Source organism: Apteryx rowi, unplaced genomic scaffold (assembly GCF_003343035.1).
Source record: "Apteryx rowi isolate R43461 unplaced genomic scaffold, aptRow1 scaffold_496, whole genome shotgun sequence".
In the NCBI taxonomy this organism is placed as follows: Eukaryota; Metazoa; Chordata; class Aves; order Apterygiformes; family Apterygidae; genus Apteryx; species Apteryx rowi.
In genome coordinates, this window is record NW_020450756.1 from 96,296 (window position 1) to 117,512 (window position 21,217).

Sequence of the window (21,217 nt, forward strand, 5' to 3'; positions counted from 1 at the left end):
GGGGAAAATATGTACTATTTATTATTATATATAAAATGTATTATATGTTTTTTTACATACAGACCTTGCAGGGGTACTGGTTTGTATTTTCTATGCTTTTCTTTACAGTTTATTTATTTAGGGGGAAAAGCAGTGGGAGCACGTGCATGTGTGACTGGAAAGCTAAAAATGTTGTGTGACAGTGTAGCCAATTTCTGATAGCAGCATGGCTGATTCTGTGTTGTTTTTTATTTTGACAGTGCCCTGTACGTATCCACGCTACCAGAACTAGCCCACTCTACATACACAAATGTTCCTAGTAAAATCCTGACTTATATTAAAGCCAATGAGAATTTTGCCATTGAGTTCAGCAGTTCAATCAATAGGATTTCATGCCTTGATGCTTTTTTCTTGAAGAACAAAAAGCCTGGGTAAAAACTAAATCAATATTTACTGAATGGGTGGTTAAAATGTTTTCGTACTTTTGCCTTCAGACAGATAATACTCTGAAAAAAAGGTTTTTTTTTTTCTTTTTTCTGTGAACAACCTGCAGTGCAAAACCTTCCTTGTTAGTATATACTCTTTTAAGTAAGAGAAATAAAGGTATTAGTGAATTATGGGAGTGCTCCTAGAAATCAAGAATATATAGTAAAGGCTGTGATCCAGCATATCCTTCCCTGTGTGATTACAAGGGAAGTGTTTGAATTCTTAACTACGCATAAGTAATTACAGGATTATGAACTATGCAAGTTGAATACTACTTTGGGAAAATACATCAGTTATTCAACAATGACTGTTTTTAACAAAGCAAAGATAGAGGTCTTAAATATTCCAAGTATGGTATAAAGAATCATTCAAATAAAATTGTCACATTTCTGATATCTTATTAAATTAAAATGTATTAATGAGGATGATCTATTTTGAAAACCAAATACAGTCCTCTATAAGCCCACACTACTGGGAATACTGTCATAATAACATCACTGGAAGCAGCATTGAAGTCTGCAGCTTAAACTTAATTCTTCCCATGCGAAAGACAGGACTAAAATGCTGACTGTCAAAAACAGAAAAGAAATGCAGATGGATGTTTAAAAACATATGCATTATGTGACACTGCATAGAGAAAATATTATTTTATGCAACCCTGAATAAAGTGGCTTTATAGAATCAGTAGCTGCGTTTCAACCTATGCCCAGGACCATATTCTTGTGCATGCATGTCCAACACTTCAGATTTCAGCAGCAAACATTAATCTTGAGAAAGTCAAGGCTTGAGATACAAGATTATTTCTGATGAATAAATTATCTCTTTGATACTCTTCATAGTAATGTGAAGTCTGTAACTGAAGGACTCAGCACTCAGTAGTTATTTTTCAAAGCACTCGCTCCTTTTACTTGGTACCATTTGATTGGTTTTAAATTCAGTCCTCAATTAATTACTTTATCACTTTTGCCCCTTCAAAGGACTCCTAAATATTCTGTTGTTTCTGAAACAGTTTCTGAGTAGTATTTGAACAATGGCTTAAACAGTAGCCAGCGTATTGAGACAGTGCAAATAAAAGTGGTTAAACAGTAAAGGGGAAAAAGCTTCCTTATACATACAATCCTTAATTTCTGCAGCTGGATACCTTTAGGTATTATACTCCCTGTCTTCAGTGAGTTTTTCTGTATGGATTCAGTGCTAATCTTGCTGGCACATTGGGAGGGAAAGTGAGGAACTGTTCCTGGCAGGACAAGCCATGAATGTAAATTCTACATGTAGTTTCTTTTCCTGACTAACCCCTAAGGAATTACAGGTATTAGTGCTACTGAGAGTTGGGATAACTCACGTTATAGGCCAGAAGTTCTTAATTTTGTTTGTGCTGGTATCACTCTCACAGTGGCAGAGGCAGCAAGAGCAGGAGCTGCTGCATTTCCAGGCAACATGAACACCCATCAAACCTCCCGTCCCACTGAGACGTAGTGACAGTAGTAGCTTCTGGGTCTGTTGCGGACAATTTGAGAGAGGAGGTTGTCTTCTCCAAGGAGAAGGCTGGTGTGCAAGACTAAAGCAGCTTGCATACCATAGTGGTGTGCAATTGGTATCACAATTTGGGAGCCCTGTGACAGACTGGGAAGCAAATAAAACTGAGAACTATGATCCCAGCTAAATGCTGGAAACTGAGATAAAAACATACTGGAGAGGCATGCTGGTTTCACTTCAATCAGCACTGCTTGTATGAAAACTCTTGATTTATAGCAACAGCACTATGGAAGAGAGATATTCAGCTAGCGTTCTTTTCTTTCTGGAAAAACATTAGAGAGTTTTGTAGAAGCCCTACTTCCAGAAAAATTTGCTACTGCACAGAGGAGTGAACTCCTGTAAGTACAGAGCTTTGAAATGATCTTACAGTGCAGAATTCGGAGTTGATATCTTTAGGAGTTTTTCAACCCCAAACTGCAAGTTTCTCAACAATTCTACAAATCTGTCCAATATATATTTTAAAATGCAGGATCTAAAACATAAGAAACATCATTTAATGTTTTAGGTTTGATATATATWTTTTTAAGTTCTTAAAGGGATGGGGAGTGATGCCAAATGAATTTTAACCAGTGTAGATCTACCTTTGTACTGTAAAATCCATCTTGAAAGTGAGAAATACAGTGATAAATACAAAACATTATTTAGAGCCTGAAAGATAATTCCCCAGCAGACAATTACTGCACAGTAAAGGTAATAAACTTTTAACATCAGTTGAGCAATGTTGCTCAAATGTGTTTGTTTGCTTGGTCATTAGTTTGTAAGATAGTTCATTCTTCACTGTCTTGTGCTAGTGTGAAAAAACAGGAATGAATTCAGCTCCCCTTTGTAGTCCTATTAAGAGATCATAGTCTCATCAGCACAGTGAGGAAGTGTATGCTACCAGGGAACATATACTGTTCAGTGTGTGCTGTAACCCTAAGTCATGTGTGGGGTAACTTCCCCTTCCTGCTAAATTCACATTTTCACTATCCAGCCAGCCACTTAGCTAACTCCCTCAACCCACAGTCTCCTAAAATAAACCAAATGCTTTGCCATAAGACTTAAAAGTGCAACCATAGGCTAAAACTCTTGATAGCTTCTTTAAAGCTTCTTTTTAACTGATTTTGTAATGTAAACGTCCTTGATGGGGAGCTCCATACACACTTTAAGGAGAGAGAATGAAGAAGCTTTTAATGTGCACTTTATAACTACATTGTGGCTTTTAAACCGTGGTTTGCGTATGTAGGGTTACAGGGAATTTGTGCTGCAGTAGTCACCAAACAGTCTGTATTCATATGTAGGGTACATCTACACAGCCAAATGAAGATGCAATTCTAGTATAGATGAACATGCTTACAATAGTCTTACTCCAATGAATGATAAATCCATGCTGCCACCACTTCTTATTTTACCTTCCTCTGCCCTCCTCCTTGCAGTACACTCCCTAGCCAGGTGCGGAGCAACCTCGGCTGGAATTGCATGTTGTACAGGGTGTAGAACAGCAGTCAAAGGCTTCTTATAGGATCACTTGTGCCATTTTATTCCTTTTATTAATTGTGTTTACGCACTTTAGCTGAATTTTAACTACAACCACAATGTGACAGGTTAGCAACATCTACCCTTCAGCCTTCCACTATGAATAGATTTCACATTTCTTTTTGTAACACCATCTATCAAGTGCTTCAGTGCATCCCAGCTGAGTAGGATGCAGCCCTCTCCTTTCCAGCCCAGGACTGGACTGTTGTTGCGCAGTAAGGAAGAGCGCTCAGTACTCCACTTAGTTAAAAGGCAGCGAAAATTCTCGAGCAAGGGAAGGCCTACGGCAAACACTCAGGAGTGCTAAGAGATTAGCCATAAGAGTAGCCAAGTCTGGGGAAGAGACCTGAGCTAAGCTTGCTACCTTAACATTGGTTTCTTTTGAATAAAGCCAAAACCCCAGGAATGAGTCTAGTTTGGACTCTACTGTATATGCTGTCTGTACTGGGAGAAAACTCACATTGGGAGGCTGCCTATTCACATATTAGTTTCAATCTTAGGTTTTGGTAGATGTATTAATTTTTCAATATATTTTGTTCCAAATTCCCTACCGCAGATGTATTGGTTTTCACATCATTCCCAAAGATTTCTCCATCTGTCTGGTTTTATTTAAGGAGAGGACAAGCAAAAACTTGTAGAACATGGAAGCTGAATTCTTTGTTTTGGCTATTTCCAGGTGGAATCAGCATTGTGGGGTTTGGGATGGGTGTCTGTGATGGGACTAAATACCGTGTGGAATTAGTTTATTATGAAATTGCTTGTCTGAATTGTCATTCTTGTTTTTTCCAAGGATGAAAGCTGCATACCACAATAACTGATTTGTGCCGAGGAATCATTTCCTATCTACTTTTGTATTACATTTTATGATCTTGCTTCATTATGATAGATTATTAGGATTTTACCAAGTATAAAAAGTACTTTCTAAAACTTAAAAGCCAAATTTTAAAGATTTTTTTTGTGCAATTCTGGCATGATGGTTGGTCAGTTTTAACACTATATTTAATAGTGCAAATGTAGATGAAGATCATCATCTGTGTAGTTTTTTGTTTTTGTTTTGCTTTGAAATCCATTTTATCAGTGCTCAATACTTCTAATACTCTGGCTCTGCCTTAAAGTGATGACTAGGGCACTACTGAAAAGTGAGAGGTGAGAATCTGCTTCTGAATCAAGCCCTTGAACTTGGTGAAAATTTTGCCCCGAGAACAAAATGTGGTTTGTTGAGGAGCTCATTTGTCTCCAAACACTGTATGTGAAGGTAAATTAAATAAAGTATTTTACTTACTTTTGGCAGCTGATTTCCATAATCATAATAATACCACAATGAAATTCTTAATTTTATTGACACATTTGTTTTAACTTGGCCTCAATATTGGTATTTGTCTAATTTCCCTCTGATAGGTTACTTTTAAAGCAACAATATTCAGCCTGTAGCAACTTACTCAACTTTTAGCTTTGTTTCAAATTCTGTGACATCCCAATGAAGCTGTGGCATGTAACCAGGGAACAAAATGGTAATGTCTGCAATGGATGGGTTAAACCCATATTTTTACTAGCAGCCAAATACAGTGAGTGAAAATTGTGTACAGAAACATACTACAGATGTCACTAGATGACAGCAGCAATGATAGGAGCAGACTTTACCAAATTGGGAATAGACTTTGAATGTCAGCTATTTAACAGAGTCTCAGCTAATACTGCTCATCCTAGAACATATATTAGGCTATTTTGATTAATATATTTGCTCTCACTATATAACAAACCTGGCACAGGCACATTCTGAATATTTAATTCATTTAACTTTGCATGATGACACGAGCCATTAAAAACTTGAGCACATGCGGTCTGTCAGACAAAAGTGCAGCTCTTTACGCTGCTGGGAACAATTCACAGAGAAAAGTGTCAGAATTAGATGTGTTTACTCTCAACTTAAAATGATAGCTAAAAATTTCCCATCACCAGCATTATGAGAATAATGCATTTCCAAAAGCAAATTCACTGAAGACTCAGTAGGGCTGAAGACATCGCATTCTCTCTTGACCATCGAGATTAACTCTCTCCACTTCCGTGATGGAAAGGCTTGCTGGAAGGCGTTACTCAGTAACATGTATAATCATGTCTTCCCCATCTGGTTACATTTTACTCGTTCTTGGATTCGGTGGGAAAAGGTTTTCCCTCCTTCTTTGCACACACTAAACTGAAGCCTGATAAATTTCCCCAGTCCTTTCTCTTTCAGCACGCTGGTACATGGTAGTGTTTTAGGAATGTTCTCCCTTCAAAACGATGAAAAGTTTTCATCTGCTTATTTTGGGGAAGGAGAAAAAAGATCTCAGCTTGAAACTGTTTAAATGCCAGGAAGGAAAAAAAAAAAAAAATCTTGCATATCCACAGCAAATTTTGTTCCAGAGGGTACTGAAAAACCTCAATTTACTAAACACAAAGAAACTGAGTAGTAGCCAGTTGAAAACAGATATTAAACACAGTGCAGAACAACGTTCTTGGATTCGACCAGCTGGTAGAGTGGGCAATATGTTCAGCAATGCATACAGGGTAAATTGGGAGTAAATCCATTTAAGTCACAGGGGTTTCATCATTGCCAACTCAGCCTCTAACAGAAAAGACAAGGTTCAAGGGGCAGGTTTTTGCCTCCATTGACATAAAAGGTAAAACCCAAATGCCTGACAACAAAAATAATTTTTGTTTAAATTATGACAGTTTCCTCAAATGCTGCTGCTAAGGAAGGGCAGTTAAAAGCAAACATAACAACATAAAACTTGAAGTGAGATTTTTTAAATTATTATAGTAATAGTTTATAATTCTAAGTACATTTGACTAAATTACTTCAGCTGCTTCTAACCATTACCCAGAGGAGGAATGGTGAGTAAATCTGGCAGCTCATGTGTCAAAGTACTTTGCTGAGTGAGAGTTAAAAGGAGGCTGCCACGGTTTTATATTAGTACCTGGCTAATTGTTTAGCTGTCAACAGGTACGACTTAGTAACACTATTTCAACAAGTACCAGTAATCTGAAGAAAGACTCTTATGTGGGGAGCAGGTGAAAGCTTACTTACCTGTATAGAAAAGTTTTAATTTCATCACTGATATTCAAGTATCTTTTTGCAAAAATTTTGAAGATGAATAACAAAAAGTTTGCCCTTTCTAAGATACCAGTTCCCTTCTAACTAACTGTACAGATCCACTGAGCATCCAGAATTAATCAGCTACGCTAATTAACTCCAAACATATGACTAAAACTTAGAAATAATCCAGTCTGTTGGGTATATTAAAAAAAAGAGGGGGGGGATTTGAAGCAGGCCATGGAAAATATTTAAACTACACTCTAAATAAATAAAGGTAATCAAGGCATATACATTCTCCAGAAAGCAGTCTGTACGTTATCCTTTCAAACTTTTATACTGATGTTTTGAGATGACTGAAAACATCTTATATTCTAACTGCCTTAGAAAGGCTGAACAAAATTTTACTCATGTACTAAAAGACTGGACTGTCACAAGGTGATGGATGGCTTTGCTATGTTCTCTGCAGGGCATTTCAATACCATAGACTTCAAGACTTGATTAAAGGGCGACATTCTCATTTAGGGTCCCGTCACTGCCTGAGCTTCAAACCAATATCATTCACCTGCACTCGTGCTTTCAGTGACAAAGTACTTACCAGAATGTATAAAATACTAATTACTTTAGTTACTTTGATAGAGGTATAAAGCACCCTAAAGCAAAGCTCTATTATACTGCATGAGGGTTTGAATTCAAAATTAAAAATGCAGCCAAAGGGAGGGTAAGATTTTAATTACATTCCCACCTCTCAAACATTTCTTGAAAACCTGGAGGAAAAAGACCTAGCAATTTCATTACACAAGAAATCCCTTTTCCACAGGTACAGCTCACTTTAAAAAGAAAACAAATCCAGCAAAACTCTACTTTACTTTGTTCTCTTCAAACTTATTAAAATTTCAAATACAGAAACAGACTAACAATCTTTAATAAAAGCTTTGATCTCTTCTCAAGAGATTTCAGATGCCAAACATATTTTTCCATTTAAAAACTTTCAATCACTATGATAGACCAAGTTTTATAAGTTACAGATATTTTAAGGGGAAACAAAAATACTATTTTCTATGGGGAAAAGCCTCAAATAAAATGTAATTGGGACACAACTGTGAACAGCTTCACACTATCTCAGAAAGGCCTGGTTTAATTTGCATTGCCACAAAGCTCCCTTTGGCTTAAATAATTGCAAAGGATCTCTCACTTTTAGATTTCATTTGGTGGATTGGGACTACTCCTTGTTTATAACGTTTGACAGTTTTCTTTATTAAGAAAATTGTAACTCAAATTCAGGAGATGAATGGCATGCTGAAGCAGCTCTGGAGCAAAAAATTTCAGTATATATGGAATGAAAGAGCACATGTTAGTTCATACTAAGGGTAAAACTGAGCCCATTAACAGAGGAATTTGATTTCTCACGAGAAAAAAATCTTATAAATTGATGGGTTTTATGACTGAAAATGAATGGAAGCATAGTAGCAAAAAAGACTATTCAAGGAGTAAATCAGAACTGAAATTTTATAAAAACTGCCTGTAGCTTTCTCCAAACAGAAAAATTCAGTTCAGTCAAGGATTTTGGGTAGACTGCTTCCTAAAGGTTAAAATACATCATCTGATATGTAACAGTCAAGGTCAAAGGATTGCAGGAAAAAGAATGGAGAATTAAAATATGCTCATGTGCTGTAAATATTGTAATACTGTTCAGGGAGCAATACCAAAATCCCACTACCAAACAACAGGCTTTAGCCAAGGCAGGAGAAGAATCTAAGTCCATTCATCTACATGTGACTGAACCAGATATAAGGAAAGCAAAAAGATACTGACTCCTGTGGCTGATGAGAAAGCAAATCCGTTCTGCAAAAAATGCTCAGTTTCCTGATTTTAGTTTATTCTGCCAAACATTATCCATTTCTAGAGGAACCAAAGTTTGAGTATGCTCTTAAAGGAAAGGCAATTAATTAGTTTGTAGTAATGATAGGTATATCTGTCTTACAAAGTTTCTAGTCTATCCTTAGGAAAAATACAGATACCTGAACTAGAAGAATCTAATTTTAGATCCTGATGTTGTGGTAAACTGCTAAACTGGTAAGGATAAGAAAATTTTACTTTTGCACACTTTGGCCCTTCCTATTGTCTGTCTTAACTGTCACTTTAAGCAGATAAAAATTCACATTCTATTTCTATTACATTTCCACTAGCTATACCTACTGCTGTCATAATGCATTAGAAATTGTAACCAATCTTAATGCAAAAGCTTAGCATTACAGTCTAAAGATTCTCAGAAGACGATTTCTTCATTTGTATACAGGTGCTTAAGACTATCATACCAAACCAACATGTCAAAAAGGCAAATGTTAGGCACAACGACATATGGAATATTTCACTTTTAAAGCAATTCAAAATAAAAATATTTTTCTACTAATAACCAAAACTTCAAAAAGTGCTTATCGAAGGTATACCATATCAAAGAGCAATAATTGTATCAGATGTTCCAAAGATCGCTAAAAGAGGACGAAAAGGAAACTACATCTTAGTTTTTAAAAACCTTCAGACTAGAAATGTCACCCTTATTATTTGTCCCATATTATGGGACAAAAAATCTTGCTGCACATGCCCTGAAAACTATATCAACTTTCCTTCACCTAGCAAACTCAACACCAACCATTCTTGCCTTTAATAGCACGCCGGGTCTCCTGTACTCGGCAAAATTGTAGGTGCATTATCCTATAGATACCTACCTTTAATGAAAAAAAACCTGTTGACTATATCAAAACAGACAGAAGGCAGATTCTAATTTAGGTGAAGATAAGGTAATATAAGTATCTACTGTAGACTATATTGAGATCGCTTAGGGGGAAAAGGTTGTATAGTAATGCTAATTTCAAGGCAAATTTCTGAAATATTTCTGCAGAAATAATCATACAAATACGTGGTTGCTTACTCAACTGTATAAGCTCTATGGCAATACATTTCACCTTGATATTGTATATTGAAGCTGAGGAACTGCTGCACATTCTGAAAACAGCCAGACAGTTCAATGTTTTGTATATAAACTTGTATCCTGACTGGCATTTTTTGCTGGACTTAAAATAGAACTGTTAAAAGACTTGACTTTTCCACTGCATTAGAATTAGTGAAGTTTTGACATCCATGAGTGAAGGTATCACATCTGTGATTAGAGATGAGAGAGAAACATAGTATTTAATGGATTTAATATTTTGTGAGGGGTCTAATGGGATATTTTAAGAAGATTTCCACAATAAATTATTTAGCAAACCAAAAAAAGCCTTTTGGACAGATGGAAAGAAGGAGGATAAAAAGGGCAGACAAAAGGCAATTCTGGCTGAAACAAATTAGGTTTAACAGAAACACGTTTCTTTATTCTTTTCCTGACCTAAGGATAAAATTTGAGATTGTGAATTTAAGACTCAAATGAGCATTACTACTTCTGGACCAGGCAAATGAAGAGAATCAACTTAAGAAGAGCAACCAAAACAGAATAAGAACTTTCCCAGCTGACAACTTTAGACTAGGCTTAAGAGGCGAGTATGTCATGGCATAATGGTTTTCTCCTATTCCAGTTTGTTCATTTTAAGAATTACTTTTGCTGTAAGAATATTGTGCTGTTCTCCATGAGGAAAAGCAGTTCTAGTAAAACATGTAAACATTGTTACAGTAAAGGGAGAATTAATAATGTCTAAATGTTGTCATCAAGTTTTGGACTTCATTAATACACTGTAGGGAAAAGTACCTAATTTAGGTACCCTGAAATGCCTCCTAAAGAAGTGTACTACTGCCCATCTAGGGAGAGAATGCATCTGTCTTTTAGGCGCAAAAATCAGATGTCTGAACTGAGACCCAGTAACACTGAATCACAGATTCATTGAGGTTAGAAGGGACCTCAAGATGTCTCTAATCCAACCTTCTGCTCGAAGCAGGGTCAACACTGAATTTAGACCTGGCTGCTCAGAGCTTTGTCCAGACAGGTACTGAAAATCTCTGAGGATGAATATTCCACAATTCTCTTGGCAACCTTCCCTTTCCCTATCTAGAAGTCAATATCCTATACAATAGAAAATACTGTTTTTATTAACAAAAAGTTCTTTTGGCCATAATCAGTCAAACAACTCATGTTATTTACTGTCCTAATTTCTGCATGTTCAGCATTATTTTGCTGTAGTCCTGATGGTTTAAGGGCATAAATGAAACAGAGTTTGTAGGCAGAGGAGTGATCTTTTATTAAATGCACCCGTGTACCTGGACAATTAAGATAAGCTTCTGGATGGACTGCATACCAAACCACCACTGACAACAGAAAGACTGGTTTTATGGCACATAATCCATTCTTTCACTGTTTTCTACAGGCTTTTAACTCTCTCCTTGCTCCTGGATGATACATACTTTGATAATACTCTCTCCCATCCCTGATTAACAGCCTCTCTACTTCAGGGATGCCGCTACCCTTTCTTTCAAAGATGGTCTAATTGATACATATCTAACTAAATGCTAAACAGTTGTTCTCAAACTGTAGTTAGCTTTGAAAGTTGCCACTTTGTTTTCAGATTTGAAGAAAGACTTGTATGCTTGACAGCTAATCGATTTTTCCAGCTATACTGCTTAGTTTCGTAAATGACGCTATCCATACCTGTAAAGCTTGTCTAATTTATGCAGAAACTGTCATAGATCTCTGTCTCTTCTGCCCTTCTCTCACTAACTCAGAAAAGTGTGAATGTGAGGAAGCAGAAAAGGTGGCTGTCATGTGATAAACATATATCATCCTTATGAACACAAAGCTAGTAATGCTACAAGCATACCATCACGGTAGAGGCTGAAAAGTGAAAAAACATACCTTACTTATAATTGCCCTGTGTAGAAGGATCCACCTCTACGCCTGTAGATGTTTACAAAATGAAGTAGCTGTTAAAGTATCTGTTTTTAAATGGCATCAGAAAAGCACACAGAAGCCCAATATTTTGTCTGTTTAATGAAAATTAAGGAAGTATAATATATAAATCATTTTTTTCTCCATTTAATAAATAGCAAAAAGGCAGATCTGCTACTGGAAGTCTCTCTTCATATGGTAAATCCTACCAAGGGCTTGTAGTGCTTTACAACAGATTTTTTTTTTTAATTCCCCAAAATGCTTCTCATCCACAGCATGGGCTTATAATGAGCAAGGGCAAAACTTCCTGAGTGCAGCTAGCAGTGATGCCCTGAAGCAAGATGATTACAAACCATGTAACTACACATATTGCCTCCTCCCAGAATGACAGACTCTGTGGAACTCTCTGCTACAGTTTAATCATATATTACTCAGAAAATAATTTCCTTCTATCCATTTCAAATTTGTTTCTTGACTTAACAGTGATCCATTTTTATTACAACATAAGTACATATTATTAGATGGCATGACTATACAGCATTTTGGCTAGAGTTTCAGAAGGAAAGGATTTTGAATCCCTCTTTGTATAACTATGTATTTTGCATTAAAATATCATTAGACAAAGCATATAAACAGACCTTGGCGCAAGGGAAGAAACTTCACTCTCCTGTTCTGACAAGTGTGTTCAATACTAGACTACACAGTCATTCTCTTTGGAACAAACAGATCAACTTTRGTCCTCAACTGTAGAGAAGAAAATGTTTCCACATTCCTCTCCTACCCCACTAGACTGGCTTCCAGCCTAGCAGTTAGGGTGTGCTTGTGGAAAAAGTAGGTTTGAATCCCCTCAGGCAGAGGCAGGAACTGAACTAACTTCAGCTGGGGAACAAGTACCAGTGTCATAAGTGAGACTTCTGTTCTGTTTTTGAAAGAAAGGATTTAATAGTTGTTTTCAGAAAGGCAGATGTTTATGGTTCTGAATCCCAAGTGGAAGGAGATACCTAAGTCTGTGGGGAGAAGCAGAATTATGACCAGGCCTTAGGATTTCCTACTGGCTTATTTTGGTGGCATCTCACAGAGCTTGCTGGGTTTTGCAGATTCAGTTCTAAGGTATTCAGAGACTGGCACACAAACAGTAGTGGATTAAAATACGACAACTGAAGCTGTTACCATCCCTATCTTCCCTGGACCAGGATATTGGATCTGCTAATGAATCAAATTGTGAACTGCTGAAGTTTTCATTTAGCTTGTTAAGATAAAATAATGAAACCTGCGGTTTAAGAGTATCCAAGCTGATGAAATAGCTCATTTGCAGTGGAAAAGTGGTTTTCTGCCTGCCACATGGTCCTGGTCCTTCCTTGTTCTAGCTCTAGCACCAGGAAGACTAGAAGCAGGAGACTGTGGTTTTCTGCCAGAGTGCTCAGGTTTGGTAAGTGAGTTTTCTGACTGATGAATTCTATCAGCAGCTGGGTAGGTCTGGTGAATAGCAAAGCTGGGGGCAATAACGCGGGCAACAGAAGCACGCAGCTGAGAGTTGTGGAGGGGGGGAAGAGCAAGGGAGATAGGAGGAGAGTAGGACTCTTACCTTTCATTGTGATAAACTACTAGATTGGTTAACTGTGTCTCTTGACACTGTAGATGTGCTTTACAGTGAGACAAGACATGCTGTTGATGGATGTGAATTCTGCTGTGAGGGCTGGGTGTATTTCACAGTGCTTGATGTCACAACTTTCCCGGCTTGCTGCCGGTTCGAGCCAAAATAAATAGCCAATATCTCTATTCTGTTTCCTTGGAATGCTAAACAAATGTGTTCAAAACCCTTGTAGGCTACCAAATTAACATTTCTATTAGCCTTTCTAATCCAAAATTAACATATTTATATAATTACTAACACCTTGCTAAAGCAAGGACTGAAATATTATCTAACTCAAGCATTATACTTCACAAAAATGTGTAAAACAGTCTGACAGTTATAAAAAATCTGCAATAGCTATACAGTTAAGTTATTCCAAGTTTTCTTTCATTAACCTGAACCTTTTAATGAGCTAACTGGATTCTGACATTGCATCTTAGAAGTACTACCTCTCAGACAAAACATCTTGCTAAAGCAGATGTATAAAATGTTTTAGATCATTGTTTCTTTTCCAAAACTTAGTTCATCCTATTTTATCTCCTTATGATAAAAGCAACCAACCATTTTTATTCTCTCTCTTAAGTTTCTTGTGTGTTTATTATGAATGCTGAAATTAAGTGCAATCATAGTAAGACCCTCCATTAGCTAAAGGAAAAATCAAAATTCTCTACTAGGATAAGGGGAGAAGGCTAAAAAACATGACACCAGCATACTGTCACCCATAGTAAAAGTCAATACACATATGCTTTTGCCTTTCTCTCTGCAACATAACACATCTGTGTTTACTCTAAATCTCAAATCTAATTGCATTTGGTTGGGGAGCTGGTAGTTCTCAGAGACTGGTATCAACTGATTTGGAAATTCACATACTTTTGTGATTACAGATCATCTAAAGCCTTCAGCATGTGATAAATGTCAGGCAAAGTCAATTCTTAGTCCTCAGTTTTGACAGTCTTCCTTTTAATCTAGACTGCTATATAAAAACAATTCCCTCTTTTACAAAATGTTTTAACTTAAAGGACTCATTTTATAACTTTAGCCAGATTTCCCTATAAAATCTGATAATTGTTTTCTAATTATCCCTTTTTCCTCACCAGGGACTGGAGGGATCCTGGTTCTTTAACAGATTTGACTTCAAATATGCAACTCACAAAACTTGGTATCTCAGAATGATCCTGGTTCTCATTAGCAGACTGCTTGGAAATAAATGGGTTTTTGGAAAGGTCCAAAAAAAACCTTCTGGAGGAGGATGTACTTAACACTTTAGCTGTTCACTGTCTGCTTTGTTTCAGAAGGTATCTTTGTGTTCATGTGTGTTTAAAAGGATTAGGAGATCTAAGTACTGACCCTTTGAGTGCTTTGCATGGAGAATCACAAATTTGGGGGATTTCTCTGTGGCCTCGTGACATGCAGTGTGATGTCAGAATACGCTAACCATCTATGTTAACTATCCCAGTTTAACTACTACCTTTTAAACTGTAGTTAAGACACGGCAAGTTGCTTTAAACTGGTGAATTAAAGACTTTTTAGAGCCAAGACTTGTAGGTAGTGATATGAACAAGTGTGGAAGTGGCTGAATTTGAGAACAGCTCACCTCAGCAATTCTTAACAGTAACTAGCAATCTACTGTGCCATGTCATATCCATGCTTTATCCAATGAAACAATCATTTAAATAGATTTAGATTTGAGTTAACATCCCCTGGGAGCATGTTACATCTTTTAAAGATATTGCTTCAGGTGAGCAGTAGCTTCAGATTGGCACTGCTTCACTGGTTAAATTCATATATTTTCAGTTATTATCATAATCTTAAGGCTGAGACATTTAAAAAGAAAAGTAGAAGAGTAGTTTAGAGCATAATGACACGACAACTTTTTCATAAAAAAAATTTGCTTTTTAAATTTCCAACTGCAAATAAAAATTATGCTTTTGTGTCCTGGCAAGTCTTATACAGAATACTGTTATATTAATTAGAGTAAGTTTAGTGTTATACTAATTAGAATAAGTCTGTAAACAAGGTCTGAATTCATGAGCAGCTAAAAATTAACTTCAGAGTAGAAAGTTATTATAGTATGGCATACTATAGGAAGTGCTTGTCCCAAAACATGGTGAAAGCAGTAGTTCAGTTAAGTAGTTGCAGTGGTACTTACCGATTCTGTAGTTAAACTCCTTCTAACCTCATTTTTCAGGAAATTAGAGTCAGATCAAATGGACTCTTTAAAACAAAGTTACTTTAAAATTGATTTGATGGTTTCCTACTTACAGTGAAAGGCTTGGGAAAATAGCAGAACGGAAAAATTGATTAAATTTAGTGATGGTTTAGAGTCCAATTCCATGCCATTTATGTGCTAGGGTAAGCTCTCTCTGTCTTTTGTGGACAGCTTCTGAATACATAACAGTAACCATTTTTAATACATATATATTTTTAAAAGTCATGTTATTGAGCATACAGCCGTCTAGCAGATCCTTAATCTGATGATCTTCAGATTATACTGTAAAACATCTTTGTTCAGTTATATTAAAAAAAAAAAGTTCTAAGCTTATCTTGGAGTTGCTCCTTTTATTTGAATGGTCCAGGTGAGAGGACCTTTCTTAAGAGGATGATAACTTTAAACCATTTTGACCTTTGTATTTTCTAATACTATTGCATAACTTCTGCTTTTGAGCATAAAACGTAAAAAAATAAAAAAACAGTGTCAATTATGCACCTGGGAGCTAGTTATATAAAATGAAGTTTACCAGTAGTACTGCTGCAATATTCACCATTAGAGATAAAATCAATATATTTAATAGTTTAAGTAAATAACTCTTAAATACCATTGAAAATTGGCAGAGGAGGAAATTCAGTCTTTATTTTCTAAATTGTATCAAGACCTGCTGCTGCAGCAAGAATGGAGAAAGAGGAAACAAAGCATTTACCCTATATTTTTGCAGTTTACTGGGTTTTCCATCAATTCCGATGTAAGACAAACCATGATGTCATTCCCCAAATGAGGTATTTATTCATACTTCATCTCTCATGTGTGAAGTTGCTTCACAAATAACATAAGAAGAGATGCACTTACCATAATATTCAGCACTTTTTCCCTCTTTAATCGTGCTCTGACAAAATCACAGACTTTCTTTTTTCAAATCATTCTCTTATCTAAACTGCAAATTTTGTCTTTTGAGCTTGCTAGCTCTAGTGGGCAAGCATTTTGTTCTATCAATTACACCTGATGTAGAATACACTTTTTTAAAAGCTTCCTGTTGCTGTAACAATTCATAAAAATAAAGATATGAACACTAAGGTAGAGGAACTAGTGGCATTTTAAGATCTGTGTCTACAACTTATTCTATCCCAGGTTATGTGATAGTAATTAAAAAGATGAGACCTGGAGACAGGTCTGCACTCATGCCTACATTACTTTTGCCAGTGATTGGAGATGAAGCAGCACACCAGCTATTGGGAAACAGCTATTGGCAAGGACAGCTAACTGAATGGTGCTGTATCATCCACAAAACAGCATAGTTTTTGTCACGTTAAAGTCACCATTGTCACCATATAATATATGTAATAATCCTAAACATTAAAAATCCTTTGCTGCAGCAAGACTTAAGTATTTTTCAGTGGCACAACAGCATGGGAGGAATAATTGTGCAAGGCTAATAAAAGTGATGTAATCAATCTGCAATCATGCTTTCCTGTAAATGCACTTTTAGATTTGGTAAATACAGGCATTATATCCAAAAAGTGTGTGTCTCCTTGTGTAGACATGACTGACAAGCAGTATGTGGCATATTCTTCCAAAATAAACATGACTCAATACCTTTGGGTCAGTAACTCATACAAAATATGAAGAACATTTTTTTTTTTTTTATGCTTTTGAAATGTATCTTAAAGTTGCAGTTCACTTGCTAGACCATGTGTTGCTGAAATATAATCAAAATTGGGTTTAAAAAAAAATCTGTCTCTTGTGTGATACTGGGAGTGCCTTGTAGGATACACACAGTGGCTTAAACTAGTCGATTACATCGCTACACTGAAGTGAATTTGTTATACAAAAAGCCCAAATTTTTAGTGATTCTTTGAAATCTATAGTTCTACCAGACCAGCCTTCCTTTCAGTACAAGGACTATAATAGCTATTTGTGAAATAAATCATGCAAAAGAAAAACAGGATACTGTGATTTGTGGATGTTACAAAAGAACTTTTTGTTTAATTTCATGGTGATGGAATCACAGATCCGGGAAAGTTCAAAGTTGGCACAATATGAAGTATACTTTGGAGGAGCTTCTCAGCAGTTATCAGTTAATGTAATGGCCAAAAGTATGCTAGGTACAGTATGTTAGAAGACTAGGTCCCAAACCTTCAGTTGAACCTGCAAATAATTGTAAACCTCTTGGAAGAGGTCCTCTTCCCTCCCCTTAGCTTGCTAATTAACCAAAGAAATCACTAGCTATTTCTTCATCTGTTTCACAATGTCAGTTTCTTTAAAACAGAAACTATTCCATGCTTGAGCTATGGCATGATATATTTGGCTTATGAAAGGCTGTAAAAAATAAGATCAAAGAAGTTAATTAGGAAAGTGAAGAGTAAAAAGAGTAACAAGTGTTACCTTGAAACCTGTGCTGAAAGTGGCACATATAAAAGGTACATGTACCTATCAGACTGCCAGATGGAGAGTGCTACTAATCTGGAGTTTAAAAAAGTTCTCACAATGATTGGATGGTCAGTACATAATATATTCAGAAAAAGTATTAAAAAGTTTATGGATGAACTAGTTCCTGATTGGCTGAGCCATTTAAAGATTAGAYAAACTATAAAATAGAGCAGTAAGTCCTTGTTGACTGGCTATATTCTGAATAGGTTGGCAGACTAGAATTATTTCAGTATTTCATTGTGTCACAGGCTACCTTATTCAGAAGATGTATATTACTCAGCAATTAGCTAAGGCCTATATAAGGACTTTTGGAGATTACAGATTGAAAGAAGTACTGCAGAAGAACATGCCCAATGATTAATATTTCTAACTCAAAAAATACAAAGCCTCCATTTCATTTATGTTTAAACTGGCTTTCTCCAGAGCTAGTCAGCGCCACTGAGTGTGATACCTAGATCAATGAGCTGTTTCTTCTCCCAGTCTTCTGGTTACATATTTTCTGAGCTGCCTTTTTTTTTTTTTAATTGCACTGCTGAAAACAATGGATGTATATGCTGATTAATGTTGAGAATGTATATGTATACGTTGAGAATGCTTCTTTCTCCACTGAAAACACTTGTGTGAAGAAATGCAAAAACTGCTTACCACACACTACCAAAATGATAAGAAATCATGAATTGTCTAATAATACTGAAAGTTGTCCATGGACTTAAGTTTGATATGAATTGCAGAAAACAGTTTTGGCGGTTTAAAGGTTTGGAGAAGTATATTTTATATATATATAATGTGTGTGTGTGTGTATCTATATATATATCTATCTCACATATATATACATATACAGTAGTCCATTCCATGCTGGAAATCCAGACTGTTATCCCTAACAGACCTTGAAAATAGTTGTCAAAGGCTATCATGCCAGGCAGTAATTTTTCACTGTTGCAGTGCAGTTTGTTAGCTACATTAATCACCATGGTTCATTTTCCTTCTCCTAGGGATAAGCCCACCAGAAAAGGAAAAGCAACTATGTAAACGCCACAGGGTGAAGAACACAAGAGTTACAAGAGCATCATTCTGAATGAGGAAGGGTCTGTGTCTGCACCCTGGCAGGAGCACAGTGGCTTTTCATTGTCTAGAAAGAAGGTCTGCTGAAAAATGCAGAAACATTCCTCTGGATCTGATGGCTCACATGAAAATAGCAGCCTAATTGGCAGTAGTGCCTACTATGCAGCTATGCTACCATTACAGTTCATGAAAAATTGTGGAAAAGAAACATTTCTAGGGGAAAAAAAAACATAATCACTTTTTCCAGCATTCAATTTTGACGACTTCAGCTACCAAAATCCTTCTAAAAGTAGTCCAAAACATACCACATCTAAAGTCTATACAGATGTCATACAAGCACTTCAGGAACCTCTGCTATACGATACACTGGCCCCTCTGCTAAGGACTTAGTTTTGGAGTATGAGCTGCTACATCATGATCAACGGGCAGATGTCATCATAGTTTGGGATGAGGTCTGTGAAACTGCGTGGTTATGTTGCACAACGCAGAAAGGAAGGCTGCGCTAGCTAGTGCTACTGGAGGTAGGAGGTAAGAATAAATTCACATTAATTCCCCTTCTCCCTGACCCTGTTCCCCAAAAATCAAGCTCCAAGGTTTCATCTTCATTTCCCATTTAACTCTTATGTCCACCTAGCTGAAGTGAAGCAGGCCATAATGCAAAGTAATATCTGAGCAGCACAGAACAGCCCTACCAGCTGATGAGCTGTGCTAGTTCCTCCTCTGTGACAGACCAACTACCCTGAATCATAACCATCATCATGTACAAATTAAGAGGTCTGTGTATGTAGGCGTACATACAGGATTCAGGTACGCCATAATTTAACATAAGTTACAAATACAGTTACTAAAAGCAGGCATAGAAAAGGGTAACTCAAATATAGTTTGATGAGAAAGTGTCAACACATATAAGACCAGCTGTTAGTGATTTTAAACACAGCTTTTATTGAATCTAAGGTAAGCTTTGCTTCTTAAGCCTGGAGCATGCATGAGAAGTATGTTATAATTTTAACTATGTACACAGCCACCGCTCTACAGGAGAATGGAAAAAGAGACCTGAAACAAAACGTTCACAATGCCTCGAAAGAAACTATCAGGCCAAACACAAGGTAAGTCCGCCGACCGAGATTCAGGAGCAAGTACCCGAGCGGCGAGCCCGCACACGCAGCTTCCGCAACGACAACTTCTAGCCTAGTCGGGGACCAGGCCGGACAGTACACGGCACTGGGGGGGGGGGGGAAATACGGGGCCGTTAATGCCCCCAACCGCCCTCCCCAGGCGCACGCGCGCTCCCTGCGAGCATGCGCGCGGCACTCGGCGCCGGCGGGGGGAGGGGGAAACAGCTCCGCCGCGCATACGCGCCAGCCTCCCCGAGCCCATTACCTGAGAGCCGCCCAGCGCCATCACTTTCTTTTTCTTGGTGGGGCCGCTGCCGGTGCCAGGGCTCGCTGGGCGCTTCTTGCTACGGGATGGGGCGCCGGCAGGAGAAGAGGCCGCTGCGGGGATCAGACTCGCCATCTCCTCCACGGCCCCTTTGTGCCTGGGCTGAGGATGCCGGCGGGGCGGCACAAGGAGATAGGGCCCTTCCCCCCCCTCCCCGGGTCCAAGCTGCTGCCGCGCGTGCGCAGTGGCGCCGTGGGAGCTGCCGGGTGTCTCGTTGCTCCTCCGTGGGTCGTTAGTGGGCATGCGCAGTAGGCAGCGCGGTGACCCACCCCCACGCGGGCGTTAGGAGGGAGCGCGGGCGGGCGGCGGGCAGGCCCTAGGGGTGCCTTGAAGGGGTGGAGGTTATGGTGGTTTGGCCGTGTGTTGTGGGGGTTTCTGCTGTGAGTGCATGGGGCTGCTGGGGTGACTCTCACAGGAAGCAGCCTGCTTTCTCTGCTCCCTGCTCCGTGGCTGTCTGTGCTATCTCAGGAGCGGCTGTGGAGGGAGAGTGGGTCCACGAGGGGAGTTCATCAGTGTGTATCTCGCTTTGCTGTAACCTCAGCTGAAGGCCCCTATGAGTGGGAGGCTGCAAAATGTGGCTAGSTGTATGTTGGCTAACCATAGGAAGTATTAAGTGTGTGGTGTTGGAAAGGAAGCTATAGTTGTTCCCCACGTATTGCAAAGACTTTAGAGTGCTGCCGTGTGCAGTAGCTTGGGAAGTGTTTTAATCTTGAAGTAAAAGGTGGTGTAAGGCCTGATTTAATGCAAGCTATAGTTCTGGGGTAGGGGAATAACCTGGCCCAAGCATAACTTGTGCATTGGAGTGCAAGGCTGCATCTTAGCAGGCAGTTATTGTCTTAAGTCTGCCCAAAGTGAAATAAAGTTTATGGACAACATTGTTAGACCAAGAGAAGGACCTGTGTGTGTTTAAAATGTGTTGGCTTTTCCAGTTATATTAGGTGCCTTGATAAAACATACAGCCATTTTTAGTTATTCCCT

The 21,217-nt window shown here is 37.9% G+C and overlaps 1 protein-coding gene across 2 annotated transcripts in view; it reads right to left on the reverse strand.

The window, feature by feature from the left end:
• The window catches only part of INO80C (INO80 complex subunit C), a 32,213-nt gene extending 11,781 nt beyond the window's left edge, over positions 1-20,432 (reverse strand). The window contains exon 1 of one of the 2 annotated variants that reach the window (XM_026079238.1): positions 20,180-20,432. In XM_026079238.1, the coding sequence (XP_025935023.1) occupies positions 20,180-20,314 (135 nt within the window). In that variant the 5' untranslated portion in view covers positions 20,315-20,432. The remainder of the gene's footprint in view (positions 1-20,179) is intronic. The other variant, XM_026079239.1, reaches the window with a different exon arrangement.
• Between the last annotated feature and the right edge of the window lie 785 nt (positions 20,433-21,217).